This window comes from Nicotiana attenuata, unplaced genomic scaffold, assembly GCF_001879085.1.
Source record: "Nicotiana attenuata strain UT unplaced genomic scaffold, NIATTr2, whole genome shotgun sequence".
Lineage (NCBI taxonomy): Eukaryota > Viridiplantae > Streptophyta > Magnoliopsida > Solanales > Solanaceae > Nicotiana > Nicotiana attenuata.
The window spans coordinates 4,415-27,303 of NW_017670805.1; the positions used below are offsets into that span (position 1 = coordinate 4,415).

The following is a 22,889-nucleotide window of genomic DNA, read 5'->3' on the forward strand; positions in this document are numbered from 1 at the left end:
CTTCTACATTTTATATATATATATATATATATATGTGTGTGTGTGTGTGTGTGTGTGTGTGTGTGTGTGTGTGTTGTGTGTGTGTGTTGTGTGTGTGTGTGTGTGTGTATGAGTGTGTGTGTGTGTGTGTTTTTCTTATTTTTTGTATATATAAGTTTCAAGAGTTGATTAATGGTTTGATAAATGGGGTAGGGATTGGACTAGTGTATTTTAATTAAATTTAAGCCAAAATTGGCCCAAAATTTGAGCCCATTTCGTCCAAATCCGGTCCACAAGGGGCTGCCAAGGGGAGGGTCCAAACGACGTAGTTTTGGATCAAAACTACGTCATTTCATTTAGTAATCTGAAGATTGAATCTTACCCATCCGTACCATCTTGATCCAACGACCCTGATTAATCTCCCACCCTAGGTATTTAAAGCCTAGTTTGGCCAAAATTTGCCCCCATTTTCCTTATTGTCTCTTCATTTTTCTTCTTCCTCTCTCTTTTATTTCTCCTCCCCAGCAACTCCGCCTGTCCGCCGCCCAGCGCCGCCCGCCGGGATTCGCCACCGGCGGCGGCCAACATCCAAACGCCCCCAAATTACACCATTCTTTTCCTCTCATCACCCTCTTTCTAGATCCACAACCCAAATCCCCCAAATCTCCACCAATAATCAACAAAATCAAACCCTAGTCGCGCCGTCACCGCCGCCACCGGTCATCAAACTACACCAAAATTGCACCACCTCCTCCTCTTCTCCCCCTCTCTCTCTATATCTCTAACTCGAATCCTCAAAAAAAAAAAAAACCTCGCCACCGCCGGCGACCACCCCACTGCCCGTCGCTGCCAATACCGCACCACCACTGACCCTCTATCTTTTATACTACTCGACCCAAAGACCCATATTTCCTTCAAGTATGATGCCAAAACTTATTTCCTTTGGCGTCTACTAAAAGGAAATCTGTGTTTCGGGGTCGGACAGCCGGTTCTTGGGGTTTGCTTCATCTTTTGGTGGCTCGAGTTAGCATCAGATGCCTTGTGTGGTAAAACCTTGCTCCCTATTTCCACTTTCTGATTTTTTCTTTCTTATTTCGTTTGTTTTGTTCTGTTCTTTTAGCATTAGGTTTAGAGTTTAATTTTCGTTCATGTTATGTTGTTCGTATACATTTGAGCAGTGATTCGTCGAGTTGCCATTATTCTCGTAATGTTGTATGTCGCTTCGAATCATCCCTTTAGTTGCTCACAGTGTTTAGTTTTGTTGTATCATGTGAGACTGAGATCAATTGATTAGCTTCTCGACTAATTATTCATTTAGTTGGTTATATTGATCTGATTCATATGTGATATTTCTATGTCATTCTTCGTGTTAGTTTTATTTTTATCAGTTTAGTTTTGTTGATTAATTGTTAGCCAGTTCAGAATCAATAATGTTTAGTTTTCATGTGTCGTTATGCCTCCAAACTTTAACTAAAGTTTTAAAGTTTTGGACCATAATTGGAACCTTAATCCTTTCTTTAGTTTTCTGATTTCTGTTGCCTACTACTTTATTGTAGTTATTGTAGTAATGTAAGTTCTGTTAGTGGTCGATTTTAGTTCGTTTTCTATCTAGTTTTTCAGTTTTTCGTCTTCGCTTAGTGAAACTTTTTCACTAAGTTTGTTTTCTCTGTTAACATGTATTTGCTTGGTTTGATTTTAGTCATTAGGTTTTAAGTTCTCTTGATTGATTAATGGTTCAGTGTTAAGTTTCAGTTACATGTTTTTGGTAGATCAACTATATTCTGGTTACTTGCTTTTTATTTAATTTGAATCACATGGTTGGTAGTGTTGTTGTTAAAAGCTGCAGAGTAGTAGATGAGTAATCATGTGTTAGGGGTACACTAGCAACTTATTTTTAGTACTAGGGTGGCTGAAATGACCGTTTGCTCCTGCTAAAGCAGATTTCAGGCTGTCCTTTCACCTTTTGGACAGCCTTTAGCACACAAGTCAGTCCCTTTTTTGGACAGATTTTTGGTGAACCAAAATCTGTCCAAAAGGTTGTTTTTCTTTGCCTATTTAAGGGCTGCCCTTTCCTCAACAAAAGGGGGGATCAGAAAAAAAAAGAGCTGAAGATAAAATTTCAGCACCCTTTCACCTTTGAATATTTTCCAGAAAAGAGCAAAAAATCTTACCAGAAAAATATAAANGAATGGATGTTATTGGTCCAATCGAGCCAAAGGCTTCAAATGGGCATAGATTCATTTTGGTTGCAATTGATTACTTCACCAAGTGGGTGGAGGCCGTCACTTTCAAAGCAGTCACCAAGAAAGCAGTGGTAGACTTTGTTCATTCCAACATCATCTGTCGCTTTGGTATCCCAAAGACCATTATCACTGACAATGCAGCCAATCTAAATAGTCATTTGATGAAGGAGGTATGCGAACAATTTAAAATCATGCATCATCATTCTACCCCTTACCGACCAAAAGCCAATGGAGCCGTTGAAGCGGCAAACAAGAACATCAAGAAGATTCTTAGGAAAATGATCCAAGGTTCCAGGCAATGGCATGAAAAGTTGCCTTTTGCTCTTTTGGGATACCACACAACTGTTCGCACATCCGTTGGTGCAACTCCGTATCTGCTTGTATATGGAACTGAAGTTGTAATACCCGCTGAAGTCGAGATTCCCTCCCTCCGAATTATTGTGGAATCAGAGATTGAAGACACTGAGTGGGTCAAGACTCGATTAGAACAACTGATGATGATCGATGAAAAACGGCTAGCAGCAGTGTGTTTCGGCCAGTTATATCAGCAAAGAATGGCACGCGCTTACAATAAGAAAGTGCCCCCAAGGCAATTTGAGGTAGGCCAGCTGGTTTTGAAACGCATCCTTCCGCACCAGGTAGAAGCTAAAGGAAAGTTTGCCCCGAACTGGTAAGGACCTTACATCATCAAGAAAGTGTTACCAAAAGGGGCCTTGCACTTGGTAGATAAAGAAGGACGGGTACCAGACATGACTATTAATGCAGATGCAATCAAAAGATATTATGTCTGATATATACCTACTGTAGAATTTTCACGCGTTGCTTTTCTCAAATCGAAGTGACGAAGGTTATCATTTGCTAGCTATTCCAAATAGGTGTCACCCTTTTTGTTAATCCTTTTTGGGCAGTATTTGTCTTCCTTGTTTCTTTAGAACATGTGTACTTGTAAAAAAGCCAAATCTCTGAGTCATTGAACTACGTCCGACCTGATTCCGAAAGGATACGTAGGCAGCCTTACCCTGGGTTCGGTCCCATCAGAACAAAAAATCCATATTCCCAATACTCCAAAACTGGGGCAGAAGTTTGTTTTATTTCACGATTTTTTTGTAAAAACGGTTCCAAAAGTTGTAATTCAGTTCAAGGTTCATTTCGCCTTTTTACCTTTCAAGAACTTCTGATCGATGTTTTCTTTGAGAATGTTTGAAGTCCCCATGCCAAAGGCGTTGGGTAACCTCCCTCCTGCAGTATCTTATTCAAAAAAAAAAGAAAAAAAAAAGAGAAAAAAAAAGAGAAAAAGAAATGAGAGAGTCTTATCAGTGAAAACCCGTACGGGCACTATAAGGCGACAGTGAGCAGAGAAATGAGAGAGTCTTATTGGTGAAAACCCAGATGGGCACCATAAGGCGACAGTTAGTAGAGAAATGAGAGAGGTTAGTTAGCGAAAACCTGCAAAAGGCGCTACTAGCCGAATGAGGGTCTTTGATTCTCTGGCATAAGCACAACCAAGACAAATTCAAGATGAACGTTTGCGGCGGATTTTGAGAATTAGACAGCTTAGACGGATCAGGCGTCTAGTCCAAAATGCATGTCATGATTCATTGAAGTCGGCACATACCTCCAGATAAGTCTCCCTATTCCTTTCCTCGAAAGGGACATCTTCTGTTTAAACACTGTTCTTTTTCACTTTCAATTATTATTTCGTTTTTACCATAATTTTTCTTTGAGTCCCTTTCGGTCTAATCTTGCATCAAAAGCAAAACAAAGAAATGGCTGCAAAACTAGCTACAATTCCCCCGTAATATCGAGCACAATTTGGGGCATATATGGCATTGGCGAAGGCACGAATCCATCTGAGATCTCATTTGATAAATCAAACAAAGTGTTTTAAAGAAACCAAAAAGTCGCATGAGCAGGACCTGCTTCATGAGAAAGTTGATAAGCACTACGGAGACAAACTGATACTGGGTGCAAGACAACTGAGTTTGATTTTAAAGAAAAAAATGCATTGCCTTAGAGACAAGGGTAGTGGTACCATGAATATCTGGGTATGAAACAATTGGGGGAAAATAATGTAAATCCAAGGTCTCTAGAAAATGATACAGAGCAGCCGAGCATCTCGGTACCACGCTGACAGAATCGGTTCTTCGACAGCAATGGCCGTGAATCAAACTACTCAAGGCATCAAGGGATCAAGGCCACAAACCAACCACCACTTTGAAAACTCATAAATCTTTCTTTGTTTGAAGCAGGAACAAAGCAGGTGCAGAATGGAAATTCTAAAAGATGAACGTCACCAAACGTAAGCTTCTTAAAATCTCCATTTTTTCTCTTTTCAGCATGCATCACTATTGTTCACACCTCCCATTTTCGTAGCTTAACTCAGGTAGAATCTTTTCGCCTAGGGTAATCCAACTCATAGTTCCGAGTAGAAGTACTCTTCGCTCAGGGTGTTTTACACAGCTTAACTCAGGTAGAATCCTTTCGCCTAGGGTGTCCAGCTCATAGTTTCGAGTAGAAGTACTCTTCGCTCAGGTTGTTTCACGCATCTTAACTCAGGTAGAATCTTTTCGCCTAGGGGATTCCAACTCATAGTTCCGAGTAGAAGTACTCTTCGCTAATGGTGTTTTACACAGCTTAACTCAGGTAGAATCTTTTCGCCTAGGGGGATCCAGCTCATAGTTCCGAGTAGAAGTACTCTTCGCTCAGGGTGTTTTACACAGCTTAACTTAGGTAGAATCCTTTCGCTTAGGGGTATCGAGCTCATAGTTCCGAGTAGAAGTACTCTTCACTCAGGGTGTTTTATACAGCTTAACTCAGGTAGAATCCTTTCTACTAGGGGGATCCAGCTCATAGTTCCGAGTAGAAGTACTCTTCGCTCAGGGTGTTTTATGTAGCTTAACTCAGGTAGAACCGTTTCGCCTAGGGGATTCAACACTTTATCAGTAATACAAGGATGCAAACCCATAATTACATACCTTCCTAGTGGTACAAGGCTCCTACCCCTGGCTACGTTTCCTTTCAGTAATATAGGATACTGTGTTATAATTCCACTACCTTTGGTAACATAGGGTGCTACCCTGTGGTTGCGTATCCTCACATAGCTAGTTTATATTACTGTCTTTTCCTTATCTCAGTAAATTAAATAGTTTGTAGCTTTCTCTAATAACTCACAAAATTTTCCTAGTGCCAGACTGGGGCAGAAAAATTTTGTTCGTTTTGTTCGTCTTTGATGGCTTTGCAGGCTCTGCCGCATAGCCCAAGTGACGATTAAAGCTTGTAGTTTCAGTTTCTCATCAGAAGAAAGAAGTCCTTCGATCACAAGATAGTCGGAGTTAGCTTTGATAACGTGTCGGCAACGCAACTTCTCAAGTTTCATTTTCTCAAAATTTTGATCCAGGAAGCAAGCAACCGAGATTGAGTCATAATCTCTTCTTTAAAGAGAATCAAGATCCAGTTTAAGGTCAACACAAGAGAGCAAGTCAAGAATCAATATTTGACTCCAGAAGACACGTAGATAGGAACTTTTGTACTCTTAGTTTGCATACATGTGTAGTGCTCTTCTCTTTTTCTTTTGAAGTAAGAAGCAGTAACAGTAAGAGTAAACAACAACAACAACAAGCAACAACAGTTTTAACTCCAGCGTCTGGTAGTCCCAGCTACCAAATTTTTCCAGAACTACACTGACCTGATTCCTTTATAGCCAAGGATATGTAGGCAACCTCAGAAGCAAGGTTCGGTCACTATTTTTCAAAATTTACTTCCCTTGGATTGATATGTGAGCAAAAATTAGCTATGGCATTCATTTGTCTTTGCACGAAAACTCTTCATGTTCTCGAGCAAAGAGGGGCAGCTGTAAATGCCTAATTATTGCCTTGTTTATATATATATATATATATATATATATGTGTGTGTGTGTGTGTGTGTGTGTGTGTGAGTGTGAGAGTGAGTGTGTGTGTGTGTGTGTGTGTTTGTTCTTATTTGTGTATGTATAGGTTTTAAGAGTTGATTAATGGTTTAATAAATGGGGTAGGGATTGGACTAGTGTATTTTAATTAAAATTGAGCCAAAATTGGCCCAAAATTTGAGCCCATTTCAGCCATACCCGGTCCATTAGGTGGTTGGCCAAGAAAGAGCTCCAAAACGACGTAGTTTTGTCTTGAAACTACGTCGTTTTGATTAAGTATTCAAGATCAAATCTCAGCCTTCCATGATCCTTGATCCAATGGCCCTCCTTTGTTCCCATTTGAGGTATAAAATCCTTTTAAAATCTGATTTTTGCCATTTCTCTAAGAACCCAAACCCTAGACACCCCTCTCTCTTCTCAAGCCGCCGCCGCCCTCCTCTACTGCCACCACCGTGCGCCGCCGCCGGTGGTGCTCCAAACACCACCAAAATTTCACCATCTCCTCCCCTCTCCCTCCTCTTTCTACCTATACCACTCAAAATCCCCAAAAACATCTCAATCTCACCAAATCTAAACCTAAGCGTAACCCTAGCCGCCACCCGCCGCCGTTCACCACCCCACTGCCCGCCGCTGCCAATACCGCACCACCACTGACCCTCTATCTTTTATACTACTCGACCCAAAGACCCATATTTCCTTCAAGTATGATGCCAAAACTTATTTCCTTTGGCGTCTACTAAAAGGAAACCTGTGTTTCGGGGTCGGACAGCCGGTTCTTGGGGTTTGCTTCATCTTTTGGTGGCTCGAGTTAGCATCGGATGCCTTGTGTGGTAAAACCTTGCTCCCTCTTTCCACTTTCTGATTTTTTTTCTTTCTTATTTCATTTGTTTTGTTCTGTTGTTTTAGCATTAGGTTTAGAGTTTAATTTTCATTCATGTTATGTTGTTCGTATACATTTGAGCAATGATTCGTCGAGTTGCCATTATTCTCGTAATGTTGTATGTCACTTCGAATCATCCCTTTAGTTGCTCACAATGTTTAGTTTTGTTGTATCATGTGAGACTGAGATCAATTGATTAGCTTCTCGACTAATTATTCATTTAGTTGGTTGTATTGATCTGATTCATATGTGATATTTCTATGTCATTCTTCGTGTTAGTTTTATTCTTATCAGTTTAGTTTTGTTGATTAATTGTTAGTCAGTTCAGAATCAATAGTGTTTAGTTTTCATGTGTCGTTATGCCTCCGAACTTTAACTAAAGTTTTAAAGTTTTGGACCGTAATTGGAACCTTAATCCTTTCTTTAGTTTTCTGATTTCTGTTGTCTACTACTTTATTGTAGTTATTGTAGTAATGTAAGTTCTGTTAGTGGTCGATTTTAGTTTGTTTGCTATCTAGTTTTCAGTTTTTTGTCTTCGCTTAGTGAAACTTTTTCACTAAGTTTGTTTTCTCTGTTAACATGTATTTTGCTTAGTTTGATTTTAGTCATTAAGTTTTAAGTTCTCTTGATTGATTAATGGTTTAGTGTTAAGTTTCAGTTACATGTTTTTGGTAGATCAACTATATTCTGGTTACTTGCTTTTTATTTAATTTGAATCACATGGTTGGTAGTGTTGTTGTTAAAAGTTGCAGAGTAGTAGATGAGTAATCATGTGTTAGGGGTACACTAGCAACTTATTTTTTGTACTAGGGTGGCTGAAATGACCCTTTGCTCCTGCTATAGCAGATTTCAGGCTGTCCTTTCACCTTTTGGACATCCTTTAGCACACAAGTCAGTCCCTTTTCTGGACAGATTTTTGGTGAACCAAAATCTGTCCAAAAGGTTGGTTTTTCTTTGCCTATTTAAGGGCTGCCCTTTCCTCAACAAAGGGGGAGATCAGAAAGAAGAGAGCTGGAGATAAAAATTTCAGCAACCTTTCACCTTTGAATATCTTTCAGAAAAGAGCAAAAACCTTCCAAAAAATATAAAAAGTTCGAAGTTAGTTTGTTGTTTCCTTCCTCTTTAAATGCTTTTGAGCTTCAAGGTCAAATCTGGGTTGTTTCATTGGTTGTTTTTATTGCCGTTGTTGTTGTTGTTACTCAAGCTTGCTGAGTTCAAAAGCTTTAAATCTGCTGCTGTCTGATTCTTCTGCAATCTAGGTATTTCTTATTAACCATGTAGTTCTCTGGATGCTCTATGCTCTTGGAATGATGAAGTTCAAGTACTTATTCAAACTATCTGCTATTTTTATACTCTTTTGTCTCTGTTTATGAATGATGGTCCATTTTATTTCTATGTGCACTCTCATATATGGTTAACAACTTGTGTTGTCTACTTTCCTCTCTCTAAATTTAGTTAGCTCTCTTTATTCTAATATTGTTTTATTATAAACGTAAACCATGAGAAGAACTTATCTAAGCTTTCTTTTGTGATTGCATTTTAGAATATCAAAAGGGGAGATAGAGATCCTATATATAGTAAATATGTGACAAAGGTTTGCGTTAGTATTTTTTTTTTAGAAAAGAAAATCTTCAAGTAGATTGAAATTATATGTTTTTGAGGTATGTTAGGAGTTGAATTCTTATTAGTATTAATGTAGTATTTTTGTTCATGGTTAATGTTCAAGTTTATTTGGAAAAAGCGTTGATGTCCATTTCTTAAGTGTTTCAATAATACTCCTGCTTCATTCTATTTCTCGTTAAGTAATATATTTTGTTATTCTCGATTGGTATGTCTTTGGGTTTGTTTCTTTTAAATATTCTACTACTTTTAATTTGTCTGTAGCATGTGAATTTAGTTTAATGTAGTGTATTGTTGAGCAATATGTCCTTTTGTTAATAAAATAAGTGGCTCAAAACCATGAAAGTTTAGCATAAGTTTACTCGGGTTTAATGTCTTGCACTAGTTAAAAGTAATTTTAATGTCATATTTGTTCTTTTTTGGTCGAATAAGTAATAAAAATAAAAAAGGGATGGAAAGTTTAAGCACCTTTTATTATTATTATTATTATTATTATTATTATTATTATTATTATTATTATTAATTTAAACGCTAGGCAAATAGTAGGCACGCTTTAACTTCACGGAATTCCTTGCGTAGTGTGATGTATAACATTCAATAAATTAATTCAATAATCTCATACCGCGTCCATTAGTTTTAGTTAATTCTTAATTTAGTTAATATTTGTTAAAATCGCGGATTTGCTTGCGTAGCACAATAGTTGACTTTTTAATAATTTTGAAAACTAATTTCTTTGAATGTTGTAATTTTTCCCAAAAGTAATGATGTACATAATAATCCTCGTCATGACTGTGGATTCGCGTGCGTAGCGCGGTTATGACAAAAATCAATAAAATTTATCTCGGTCGCACATTCGCTTGTGTGGTGCGGTCAGGATAATTTTACTCAAATCTTTCTAATAATCGAGAGATAAAAGCGGATAGGTAAAACATGAAAATTAAATAAAGCAAAATTTATCTAAAATTAATTTAAAGCCAAGTATAGCCAATAAAGCGACCGTGCTAGAATCACGGGACTCGGGGAATGCCTTACACCTTCTCTCCGGTCAACAAAATTCCTTATCCGGACTTTGTTTTCGCAGACCATTAATAAAAGAGTCAAATCTTCCTTTGATTAGGAATTCACATAAAAGGTGACTTGGAACACCGAAAAAATCAATTCCAAGTGGCGACTCTTTAAATAAAATATTCCCTACTCAAATTTGTCACTTTAATTGGAAAACTCTTTAACCCACAATAATTCATAACATAACCCATATATTCTTTTCGGGGTGGGAAAAAGGGGTGTGACACCTAGTGCTCTGATACCATGTTGTCACGACCCAAAATCCACTAAGGGTCGTGATGGCGTCGGACACTACTGTCAGGCAAGCCAACTAAAATACTTAATTAGATTCCAATTTAGACAATTTTGAAAACCCAGATTTTCCTTCTAATTTCATAAGTAAAAAGACAACTGCTTCAATTCAAATGAAATAATAAGCAATTAATACAAAATATATCAAGACCATCCCAGAACCTGGTGTCGCAAGTGCATGAGCGATTTCTAAGAGATATTACAATACAACATCTATCCGGAATACAGTGGACAGAAAGTAAATACAATATACTGGAAGGGAATATACTAGCTGCGGACCGCCTCGAGTAATGCAACTCACCTAGTCCCCAAATCATCCGTGCTGCTACGCCCAGTAGGCCACTAGAGCTTACATATACATGTGCAACAAAAATGCACAGAAGTGTAGTATGAGTACAAAAACCACGTGTACTCAATGAGTATCCCGTCTAATCTCGAAGAAGTAGAGACGAGAGGTCGACTTTAACACTTGCTAGAGGTCAAATAATAATATACTAAAAATGTGAGGAAATCATGGATTTATATTGCAGTTCTAACTCACTAAGCCGGAAAACAGGTAAACACCTTTAACAAATAATAAAGGATTTTCAAGATTAACGTTTCATTATCTTATCAATTTATATCAAGCCATGAAAGGCAATATCAACATTTAAAATTCTCAGGCAACAATATATATATCATGCGCAAATCATGCCGAGGTCGACGGCCCGGTCCAACAGAAATGTATATTGTGCACTGCCGAGGGTCGAACGACGCGAACCATAGATGCATCTATTACCCCGCTCGCGAACTATCCTGCGACGCGGTCAACATAAAGTAAACAAATACCCTGCTCGCGAATCATACGTGCGACACAGGTACACATAGGAATACATTCTCAAACAGTCAATCAAGGATTTATCGGGGAACATTTATCCAAATAAAAGCCAATCCTCTTTTAACAATTTAAGAAAATGGAGTTTAATCCTTTTAGAAATTCATTTACTAATTCAATGTGATTTAAGCAATCCAAGTTGTCAGTAAGTTTACAATTAATCCACGTATAGCATGCTTTTGGGTCCTAGACTAACCGGACAATAGCATAATAGTAGCTACGCACGGACTCTCGTCACCTCGTGCGTATGTAGCCCCCACAAATAGGAGCACATAACCAATTAACTCACCTATGGGGACAATTCCCTCTTACAAGGTTAGAAAGGAGACCCACCTCGCTCCAAAGCACACTTCCAATATCAAGAACAAGCCCAAGCCCTCAATTTCGGAGACGAACGATCTCAAACTAGTTAAATGAAGTAAGAACTAATTAATATAAGCCCACAAGATCGAATTCTAGCTATTCAACCCATTTCCCAACCATTTACATGAGTTTCCTAAATTCCAACCCTGGGCCCACGTGCCCGAATTCCGAAATTTTTCGAAGGAAGTTGTTCTCTACTACCTAAGGATCAATAATATACGATTTCTAGTTCATTTCATAACAAACTTCGTGGTTAAATATTAGGTTTTATAAAACCCTAGGTCTAGCTCTAACCCCTTTGATTTTACCTAATTTTTGGTGTTTAATCTACCTAATATACATGTATCTAAACTAAGGATGAATGGAAATAACTTACCTCACAATGCTATGTTGGAATCCCCTCTTTGGAAGCTCTCAAATCGCCCAAGTGTAGAGTAGAAATGAAATAATTGCTCTAAGTCCCGTTTTTAAAAACTATGCCCAGCCCTCTGATGTCGCAATTGCGACACCAGGCTCGCAATTGCGAGGTCCCAATTGCGAAAATTCGTTCACAAATGCGAACTGCCCCTCTCCTGCCTTGATCGCAAATGCGATGGAGGGGTCACAAATGCGGACACCCCTGGGTTCGCAAATGCGAAGAAAAGCTCGCAAATGCGGACAGCCCTGGTTCGCAAATGCGAAGAAGAAGGTCGCAAATGCGACCACTACCCAGCCGGTCCACGTTCGCAAATGCGATGCTCCCCTCGCAATTGCGAGTTCGCAATTGCGATGACCATCTCGCAATTGCGAGACCTGCAGCAGGGGCAAAAATACCAGAAAAACTGGTGTGTTTTCCTACCTCCAACCATGCCCGAATCTCACCCGAGCCCTCGGGGCTCCACTCCGAACACTCACGCAAGTCCTACAACAATGTGCAAACTTGCTCAAGCAATCAAATCGCCTAATTAACACCTAAAACCACGGATTTAACCCCAAAATGCATGAATTCCTCAAGAACACCCAAATTCCTATCTTTTCAACCGAACATCCGAATCACGTCAAATCAATCCCGTTTCTCACCAAATTTCACAGACAAGACTAAAATATTATACCGAACCTATACCGGGCTCCGGAACCAACATACGGGCCTGATATCAATGTGATCAAGCATTTTTTCCTTTTTATTAACTCTTAGGATTTCAATTTAACAATTTTTCATAAAAATTCATTACTCGGGCTAGGGACCTCGGAATTCAATTTCGGGCATACGCCCAGGTCCCATATTTTTCCACAGACCTCCGGGGACTGTCAAGTCACGAGTCCGGGTACGTTTTTCCAAAAAGTTGACCGAAGTCAAACTTGGTCTTTTAAGGGAATCTTAAAGAAATAATTAGACATATTTCACTCAAACCCTTCCAACTCCCGAACCAACCGTCCCCGCAAGTCGTAAATTAGCTAATGCAAGTACGGAAGGTTTTATTTAGGGGAACGGGGTTCTAAAAGGTAAAACGACCAGTCGGGTCGTTGCATGGTTCCTGTCATTACCGTTGGCTAATTGCCCTTAATTAAGGGGAAGACTGTGCTGAGCCTCTTTGTGTGATTGATTGTGTGATCCCTTAATTGCTGACTATTGATTCCTTTACCTTATTCGCTCTACTCTTGAAATACTATATAAACTCCTCTATTTTAATTCTTAGCACACGAACATCAGTTGATAACACACACATACATTCAAACTCTTCTCCTTCTTTGCTACTTGTGCTATTGTGGGTCTAGCCGGCTGAAAGCCAAGGCTAGATAGTGAATTGCACCTGTTTCTTTCATATTTTGCATTTCTCCTACTTGGCTGGTATGTCTCAGTTAAATTGTGAAACCTAAACTTTATGTGTTTCATTTCAGTGCTAGCTCATTAGTTATAGATTCAATTCCAGTTCTTGTTTACTGCCTTACTTAGCATGTCTCATCATGTTTGTTCAATATGTAATTAGCATGTACAAACTATAGTTGTCCATTTGATATTTGTCTAGCATGTCTATTCACCCTTGTCTATTCTCCTTCCTTGAGGAAATCATAGTAGTTACCTAATCCCTAAGGCATTCGACTGACTCTTCTTGTGTGTTTGACTCTGTCCAGTGTTTCTTTGCTTTCAACATGGCTTTATTACCTACCATCATGACTAACCTGTTAATTCTATAAGCTTCTAAGTGTTCTATGCATTTTGTTGACTGTATGCCTCCCTGAGCCCTGTCATTTGTTCTCTTTAAAAAATGTAAATTCTATGTGTCCCCAATCCCTTTACCCTGATGTGAGATCTGTTTGTTAAGTGTTTCTGAATCTGGATGTTTTATGACCAATTGATTGTTTGCTGTTTTCAAAAAATGTTTTGGCACTCTTCTCAAACTATTTTTTTCACCACCAAACTAGTTTCTATTTCAGAAAACCTTTTCACTCTTAGAGTCATCTCTATACTGTTTTCACTAAATCTTTCAAACTGTGTCAAGCACTCTCACTTTTTAGATTATTAAGTTCTTCCCCACTGGTATGTGTACTGCTTAGGGATCCTTGAGATCTCTCTGAACTCTGGCATACTAGGGAAGGCCCTTTCACACTGCACATAACCAGTCCCTATTTGAGAAAGGTCTTGGTGTGAGCACTGCCAGGGATCCTTGAGGTCCTTAGAGAACTCTGACACACCTGGACACTTGTTGGCTATGAGATTTCTGGGCATTTGAGACTACTCGGAAGGCATGGTACTCCCAGGTTTATTTTGGGCCTGCTTCAGGCTCTCTATAGTATAATTTTACTTCTCATTGATGTAATTTACTAAATTCTGGTTTGTAATAATCCTTTGTAAATAGATATTGGGTAACTAGTAAAAAGGGGAGAGTAGCTATATGAATCTGTGGGGTAAATTGGGTAGAAACCATATTTTAGATTTTACATTATGATGAGTTGCTGTAGAAATCATGTTTTAGGTTTGTATGACGCATTAGATATCATGCTTTAGGATTGCTATGCTTACTCGCATTAAATCATGCAAAATTCGTGCATTAGATATCTTGACTTAGGACAATCATATTTACTGCTTCTGCATATCACATGTTATAGTTCATCATTTCACTTCTGATTCTGCATAAGTTGCTATCACTTAGAAATCCTGCCATTAGGTTACTAATACTATTTAAAATAAAATAGCCTTCTCCATGTGCATTAGAGATCCTATTTTAGGACTGCATATATATCTGCTTTGAAACATGTCGCTAAAATAAGTAGGTTAAAACAGCCCCACACATAGGTACCATGTTCTGGTATGAATAAGTATAAAATCACCTGTTATATATTCATCACTTAGATCAGCATGCCTATAGGATGAAGGAACTTCAAATTGTTTAAGTGGTTCCTAGAGTATGACTGCATATATACGCCTAGGCAAGCCTTAGGCCGTTAGATAACTGTGAAATCAGGTTCTGTTTATGTGTGAAATTGTCCAGGCTTAACAGCTATAAAACCAGCAGGCAAACTGGTTAGGATTCTGCCACTTCCCCTAAAACAAACGCTGCATGTTCTGTTCTGTAACGTTCATCTAGATATCATGTTCCCAGGTTTTCTAAATTTCTTTAAAAATCAGTTGTTTGAGACGTGCTGCTTATTTGCCTATGTATATGTGGAGGTAAATATGAGCCTTTTATCTGCTTCCTTAATTGACAGTCTTATGTGTTATTTGTTGTCGCCTAGACTTTTGCCTTTTAAACACCTTAGGATTGTCTAGAACTACCTAAGTTTAGAGGTCCTAAACTCCTCCGGGACCACAAGGAAGGGACAGGTAAAACACGTTTAGAGTTCGTTAATTAAACTCGCTTATAACCACCAAGGGGAGGGTAATGGGTAGTAAAAGGATATGATGACATGCGCGCTAATGTCACGTGTAGCCCCTCTAGTTGAGGAGGATTATCGGGTATTGCACAGATTGATCCTATAGGCTAATCAACTTAGGACTTCCCTTTCCCGATTCACATGTATTTAAACTATCTAAATTTCTTTTTCTTTACATATATGTGTTTAAACTGTCTAAACTTCTTTTTCTTTACATATATGTGTTTAAACTGTCTAAACCTCTTTTACTTTCATATATGTGCATGACCATCTAAACCTCCTTGATCATATATGTATTTAGACTGTGTAAACTACCTTTATTTGCAAATATGTGCTGAGACTTCTTACTTGTTAATTGACTAATTCACATAGTTCGGCCGGGACCCACCGTTGTGGACCGCGAAGGGTGCCTAACACCTTCCCCTCAAGGTTATTTCGAGCCCTTACCCTAATCTCTGGTAATGCAAACTGGTTACATGAGTTAATTGCTCTAGGTGCCCTAATGCACCTTAATCCGTTAGGTGGCGATTCTCCAAACACCCAATTCCCAAAAGGAAACGAGTTGTTCCCCCATGAATGTCGAAACCCGGACTTCCCCACGAAGGATAAAAGGGGCGCGACATCGATTACTACATTCGCCTTCCCTAGATGGTATAAAATATCAACATCATAATCTTTTAGTAGCTCCAACCATCGCCTCTGACGTAAATTCAATTCCTTTTGCTTGAAGATATACTGAAGGCTCTTATGATCCGTGTAGATATCAACATGAATTCCATACAAATAGTACCTCCACATCTTTAGTGCATGAATCACCGCGGCTAAATCTAAATCGTGGGTCGGGTAATTTTTCTCGTGCTTTCTTAGTTGGCTAGAAGCATAAGCGACAACCTTATAATTCTGCATCAATACACAACCCAATCCAACACCCGAAGCATCACAATAGATAGCATAACCATCGGTCCCTCTAGGAGTGTCAGAACAGGTGTTGAAGTCAATCTGTCCTTCAATACCTAGAAACTCCGCTCACAAGCATCAGCCCGCTGAAATTTAGTTGTCTTCTGAGTCAACTTTGTCAATGGTGCTGAAAAAGAAGAAATTTCCTCTACAAACCTCCCGTAATAACCTGCCAAACCCAGGAAGCTACGAACCTCCGTCGGTGTTGTGGGTCTAGGCCAAGTCTTCACTGTCTCAATCTTCTGTGTATCAACCCGGATACCCTCACTTGAAATAATATGCCCAACGAAAGCTACAAAATTCAACCAGAATTCACATTTTGAGAATTTTGCTTACCACTTCCCTTCTTGTAGAATCTTAATACAGTACGCAGATGATCTGCATGCTCAGCCTCTGAACGGGAGTAAACTAAAATATCATCTATAAATACAATCACGAACAGGTCTAAAAAAGGTTTGAGCACACGGTTCATCAAGTCCATGAATATTGCTGGGGCATTGGTTAAAGAGAACGACATAACACGAAACTCAAAGTGCCCCTATCTCGTCCTGAATATTGTCTTCAGAATATCTTTTTCTTTAACCCTTACCTAATGGTACCCAGACCTCAAGTCCATCTTCGAGATATGTTTTGAAACAATGATAGCGGGTTACTTATCATGTTTACCAGATTATTAATTACTACTACTGTTTATCAAGAGATTTTAGGACCTGATTGTTCCTAAAAAAAAATATTGAATATTGTTTGGTTATATATTGTATTGAATTTTTAAAACTATTTTTCAAAATGAGTTTCAAGTTAAACAAGTAAAAATTTATTTTTCCTCAAAATACAATTTCAAATATCAAATACTACCATATTCTAACTTAACTCGGTCCAAATACTATCTTTCTCAAATACTATAACAATTTTAATGTCAGGAAAAAGAATCAGCTAAAAAGAGCATTTCTAATCGGACAGCGGGACATGATTCTTAGTACAAGAATTCCTAGAAAACCTATGGCTATAAGGGGGAAAAGAGAAAAGCAAAAAGCTACTGCGTATAGTAGATTCTTTTGAAAGATATGACAGCAAAAGCACAAGCACGCACAGAACACAGAACACACATATATATACCCTACCATTAAGACTTGAAAAAACAAGCATATAGCCCCATAAGAAACTAGCCATCGTCTTGTGTTAGTTTAATTCAAGTATCAATATGCCAAGAGAACGTGAACCTCTGGTAGTTGGTCGAGTGATAGGGGATGTATTGGACCCTTTCACAAGATCTATTGGCCTAAGAGTTATTTATAGGGACAGAGAAGTTAATAATGGGTGTGAGCTTAGGCCTTCCCAAGTTGTTAACCAGCCCAGGGTTGAAGTTGGTGGAGATGACCTTCGTACCTTTTACACTCTGGTAATATTTTGTATGTTTTAAAGAAAATAATCCCATTACATTAACGTCTCTGTGTGACCTATATAGGTCACGGATTCGAGCCGTGGAATCAGCCACTGATGCTTGTATCAGGGTAAGCTGCCTACATCATACCCCTCGAGTGCGGCCCTTCTCTAAACCCTGCGTGAATGCGGAATGTTTCATGCACCGGACTGCCTCTTTTTATACATGAGGGAGTGAGAAGAGAAAGGGTGGTAGAATCAAATGCATAGTTATTGTGTGGGAGACTCTCACTTATGTTACTTTTCTTTTTTCTTTTTCGGTAAGGTTATGGTGGACCCTGATGCTCCAAGTCCAAGTGATCCAAGTCTAAGAGAATACCTCCATTGGTTAGTATCGTTCTTTTCCTCCCCACTTCCTCATTAGTATCTCTTTGTTTTTGGCTTTATTAATTAAGTGCAAGGTCTGCCAATTGATTGTTAGTATAATTTTGTATGTTGTATGTTCAACTCGTACGCTGTCTCATGGTCGTTGCGTGCCAATCTAGGTCCTAACGAATTTTGGGTCGTAACAAGAAGGTCAATAACCTTTACCAGTTTCATACTCTCTTTTTAGATCAATTGAATAATATTGTTATATTTTTCTTGAGAGTCACATATATATCAAGTTTCTTGAGGCGAGAGTTTTTCGAAAACAGTCTCTCTATCTCACACAAAGTAAAAGTAAGATTTGCGTACGCATGACCCTTCCCATACTCTAACAACGACAACATAATACGTAGTTTGATGATAAATAATGTGATGATAGTGGTTGTTCTTGGTGCGATGCAATGTAGAGTTAATCCATTTCTCTTTCAAAATGACTGAGGACTCTCTGCCAACTCTAAACCTAATTATTCTGTCTTGCTTTCCTCTTTACCGAGGGGTTTTTATGGGAAGTTTATAAACTATGAAATGTGCAGTAACAACCTTCGTACGTTGTCATTTCATATATATCTACTAGTCCTAAAATTTTATACTTTTTACGTGGACACTGTTTATATTACTTAGACTTACCATGTTAAACTAGCTGATCAATAATTCACCGACAATATATAAAGCTTTTCAGATACACTTACACTAAAATTAGCTGAAACTTCAACATTTACTTTTATTTATTCGTACCTCGTACAATATTGGTGTACTATTCTGGTACATTACTTATTCTCTCTCTCTCTACCATTATATGCAATACTTTTTTTAATCAATTATAAAATAAAATAATGCATTTTTTTATTTAGAAAATTCTTTAACTGTAAATTTCTCATTTTATACTTAAAAGAACATAATAATCAAGTGGACCTAGAATTTGAATGTGGCGGGGGCACATGAGCGAACTGTTCAACCGATGCCCATCGGATTTTTGACCTTAAGAGTTCCAGGCAAAACATATGACCGTTTTCAACATATATACACACACATATATATATATCTAAAAATTTTGCCTAGGTTAATGGGGTTCGGTAACCCCTCTTTTCTATACATAGGTCCGCCCTGTCTATAACTATATAAATTAAGACATGCTTTAATAACCATTTAAATTAATATCACAAGTTTTAAACATACATTTTATATACACAAAAAGTCGTTTAAGTTTACTGGTTGATATATATGTCATCACCGTCACATAAAATGAAATGAATACTTATTCTCGATATCTCTGGTATAACTACTCGTTAATATGTACTCCTTCTGTCTCAATTAATTTGTCATGGTTCGAATCACGATGGTCAAATTTTTTTAACTTTGACCATAAATTAGATATAAAATTTTTAAAATAAAATTTTTATAATAAAAATTATCTAAAAAATATTATGAGTATATATATATATATATATATATATATAGTCTAAGAGTACAATTAGTGGAGTCCCAAAATAGTAACTATGACTAATAAATTGAGATGGAGGGAGTACGTGTGTGCTTTCCCAAGGAGGTACAGACCAGTCGTACGTACCTAAAGCAAAATACAGTAATAATTTCTTTCTCTGAGGTTGGCAAAAGTATCCAGCGGTTAACGCCATTGATATTCATCATTTCCATTTTGTCACCTTCACTATTAAAAAGATCGTCTGATTTTATTCTTTGGGGCAGAAGATTTTACAGTGAACTCCTTTGATTTGAGCTTTGATATGAACTAATTAAATATTTCTACTATTAAACTCTTGGCGGTGCATAATATGGTAAATATCAAATTATCGTACCGAAATCGAAAATTTTGGTATATAGTATTCAGTATTTTTGTATTTGGTATGGTTTTTGGTTTAAGTTTTTAAAATAAGTTGGTATTAGGTATGGTATTTGGTATTTAAAAAAATAATACCAAAATATCGATACCGTACCGAAATATATATTAAAGTACACATTACATATATTATTGATAAACATACTAAGTTACACAATACTTTTTTTTGGGTATTCATGTTGAAGTTGACAATAAAGACCATGTACTTCTTTAGAAAATTGGAGGAACGAGGTACCTAAGCCTAGCTCCAGGTTACCAAGCAGTTTAACATAATATTTGTACGGTTTTATGGTATTTCTTACTCCGTCACTCTTGTATTGTTGTTGCATATGTTGGATCAGTTCTTGTTGTATTCTCTAGTTTCAACAATTAACTCTAATCAAGTAACCTGATATTTCTAATGATTAACTATATTCTTTTATGTACCTTTTTTCTCTTAGTTGATATTTGATGGTTTTCGACAAAGATTTTGTCAACACTCAGGTGAGTTTAGATCGTTTTTTTTTTACTACTTTAATTAAGAATATTATAGTCTATGACTCTAGTTAATATTCAAGCCGAATAAATCGATATTACCAAACCGAATAAAACCGAAACTGGAAGGAAAAAGCCGAACCATACCGAATGTAATTAAGTATGAATTGATATAACATTTTAAGAAACCGAATACCGAAATGACCAAAAACCGTACCGACCGACGAATACCCTTACTGTGAAAGAAAAGAAATTCCCATACATTTAATGTTTTTTTTTATTGTTAATTCAAACATGTAATCACTAATTTTTTGCTGTTTGCTAATGAACCCTCGACAGGTTGGTCACTGATATTCCAGCTACCACAGGAGCAAGTTTTGGTAAGCAGCTCTTTCATTTAATTGTATGAGTTAAATTCCTTTAAATCTTGTCAAAGACAAATACACAAATATTAATTAGAAGATGAACTAAAAGGCAATATGATTTTATAGTGTAGAGATCTTAGAATTAGAAAATGGTTCAACATAACTTTTTACGATTTGAATAGAAAAAAATGACTCTATATCTCTTATTTTTTAGATCTCTTACGAATAAAACTAAATATTCTTTAGAAAATTTGACATAACACTACAAAGAATTTGTAGCATACCATAAAACCAACTTGGCAAAGATCAACTTTACCCCGTGGCCGAAACTAATTACATTCAATAATTGGAAAAGTGTATAAAATTATATTTTTTGTATATAACATATAGAAATGTGTGTGTGTGTATATTAAATATATATATTTTCGGTTATTATTTTAAGAGTGACAATATGATGCAATTTTCCCAAACCAATTCACCCGAAAGCCTTTTATACAGAAGACATTCATCAAGGACAAAAGTGGAAATTCACGCTCGAATCTCTTACCTTAGTATTGGATACATTAGACATCCTCTTATGTAAATACGCTATCCTTTCCTACTATGCTATAGAGAAGGAAGGTGAGATCTACTCATTAATTTTATATTAGATGAAGTGCCCTACTATAATAGAGACATGGCCCACGCGCTACACACAAGAATAATTAGGCTTATTCAATACGAATAAGAATTAGTCTAGATGCTTAGAAGAAAAAAAAGGGCTATCATCAAGATTTATATTATCATCTTTAGTGGTCCAATACTATGTAGAAATAACAATGGCGAGTCCTTAAGATCCATAGCTTTTAGGAGTTATAGAATTTGCTTTTATGAATTCATGTCCTCCTTTCTTTCTCCTTTTTTCCTTTTCCCAAAATAGACCAAACATTATCACTAATGCTTTGTTATTGACCTAAGCATAACAAAAGTTGTGGTTTTCATATATGTGGGCAATGTTGCCTTTTATCATGTTGTCACAAAAATTAACTTGTGGAACCTATAGGAAAGGGAATGAAATCGATTGTCAATGTGATTGATGTGCCCTAAGCTTTCCTAAAAGGGATGCTAATGGTCTAATATCCCTTTAGTTCCATCATTTTGCACAATTATACGCAGAAATTCTGAAGAATGCATAAGTTTGAGCTATTAGGGTAATTATATATTTTTAACTATATTATGTCTGAACGCGCCCCTCATGAGTGGAGATGATGCCTTTTCACACTATATTTTATTATGTCTCAATATGCCTCCTCACACGTGGGGCTGATTCTTTTTCATGGACCAAAAATTGCATGCCTTTTTGGTGACGATGAGATTTGAACTCTATTAATATTATAGTGAATTATGTGACTATCTCATTTAATAGTTTAAAACTATGAGGATGAACATACTTTTAATTGATTAATTATATTATATCTCAGCAATTATTACCACATGATATATATATATATATATATATATATATATATATATATATATATATATATATATATATATATATATATATATATATATATATATATATGAACAACTAATTTATATATTATGGTATTATTATAGGGCAAGAAGTTGTGTGCTATGAAAGTCCAAGGCCAACAATGGGAATACATCGCTTTGTATTCGTATTGTTTAGACAATTGGGTCGACAGACAGTGTATGCTCCAGGATGGCGTCAGAATTTCAATACAAAAGATTTTGCTGAACTCTATAATCTTGGTTTACCAGTTGCTGCTGTCTATTTTAATTGTCAAAGAGAGAGTGGCAGTGGTGGACGTAGAAGGTCTGCCGATTGATGACATGCTTTTTTAATACTTTATAATTAATCCTTTTTATCACTCTACCAATATATACTTTGCCTGGAAAGAAAAAGAAAATTGTTAGTATAAAGTTTGTATGCAACAAAATGGCACATTAGCTTTACTAGCAATATTGCCATCCATTGTAGTTGTACTTTCTATTACTGCATAAATATAATACTTGTATTGCCTAATAATTACCAGCCGTGAACATAGGGTTCTCAAATATATAGAAGTTACTCATCCAACTTATAACTTTCCTTTGCTTTTCCCCCCATGATTCTTCTCTCGCTATATTTATAGTGCTAAATAATCAACATATATACATCACATTAATAATTGATTAAGCTTCTTTTTTATGTTGCAAGTAGTTCATGGTTAATAGTTGCCAGTGAAAAAAATCCTAATTAGTCGATTGAGCTTGGTTTAGTTGTGCCAGTCGAATTTTATTAACTTCGAGCATAGGGTAGAAGGTTAATAGGTAGTCATGTGACTCCCTTGTCCTTACTAGTAGTATCAGTATTAG

General features: G+C 37.0%; 1 protein-coding gene across 1 annotated transcript; it reads left to right on the forward strand.

Annotated features, from left to right (window-relative positions):
• The first annotated feature begins 17,157 nt into the window (after nt 1-17,157).
• Nucleotides 17,158-22,623, forward strand: LOC109243482 (protein HEADING DATE 3A-like). The gene is made up of 4 exons (XM_019410425.1): nt 17,158-17,427; nt 17,734-17,795; nt 20,503-20,543; nt 22,128-22,623. Exons 1-4 carry the CDS (start codon nt 17,230-17,232, stop codon nt 22,358-22,360), a joined length of 534 nt encoding a protein of 177 aa, XP_019265970.1. The 5' UTR covers nt 17,158-17,229; the 3' UTR covers nt 22,361-22,623.
• The last annotated feature ends 266 nt before the right edge of the window (nt 22,624-22,889 follow it).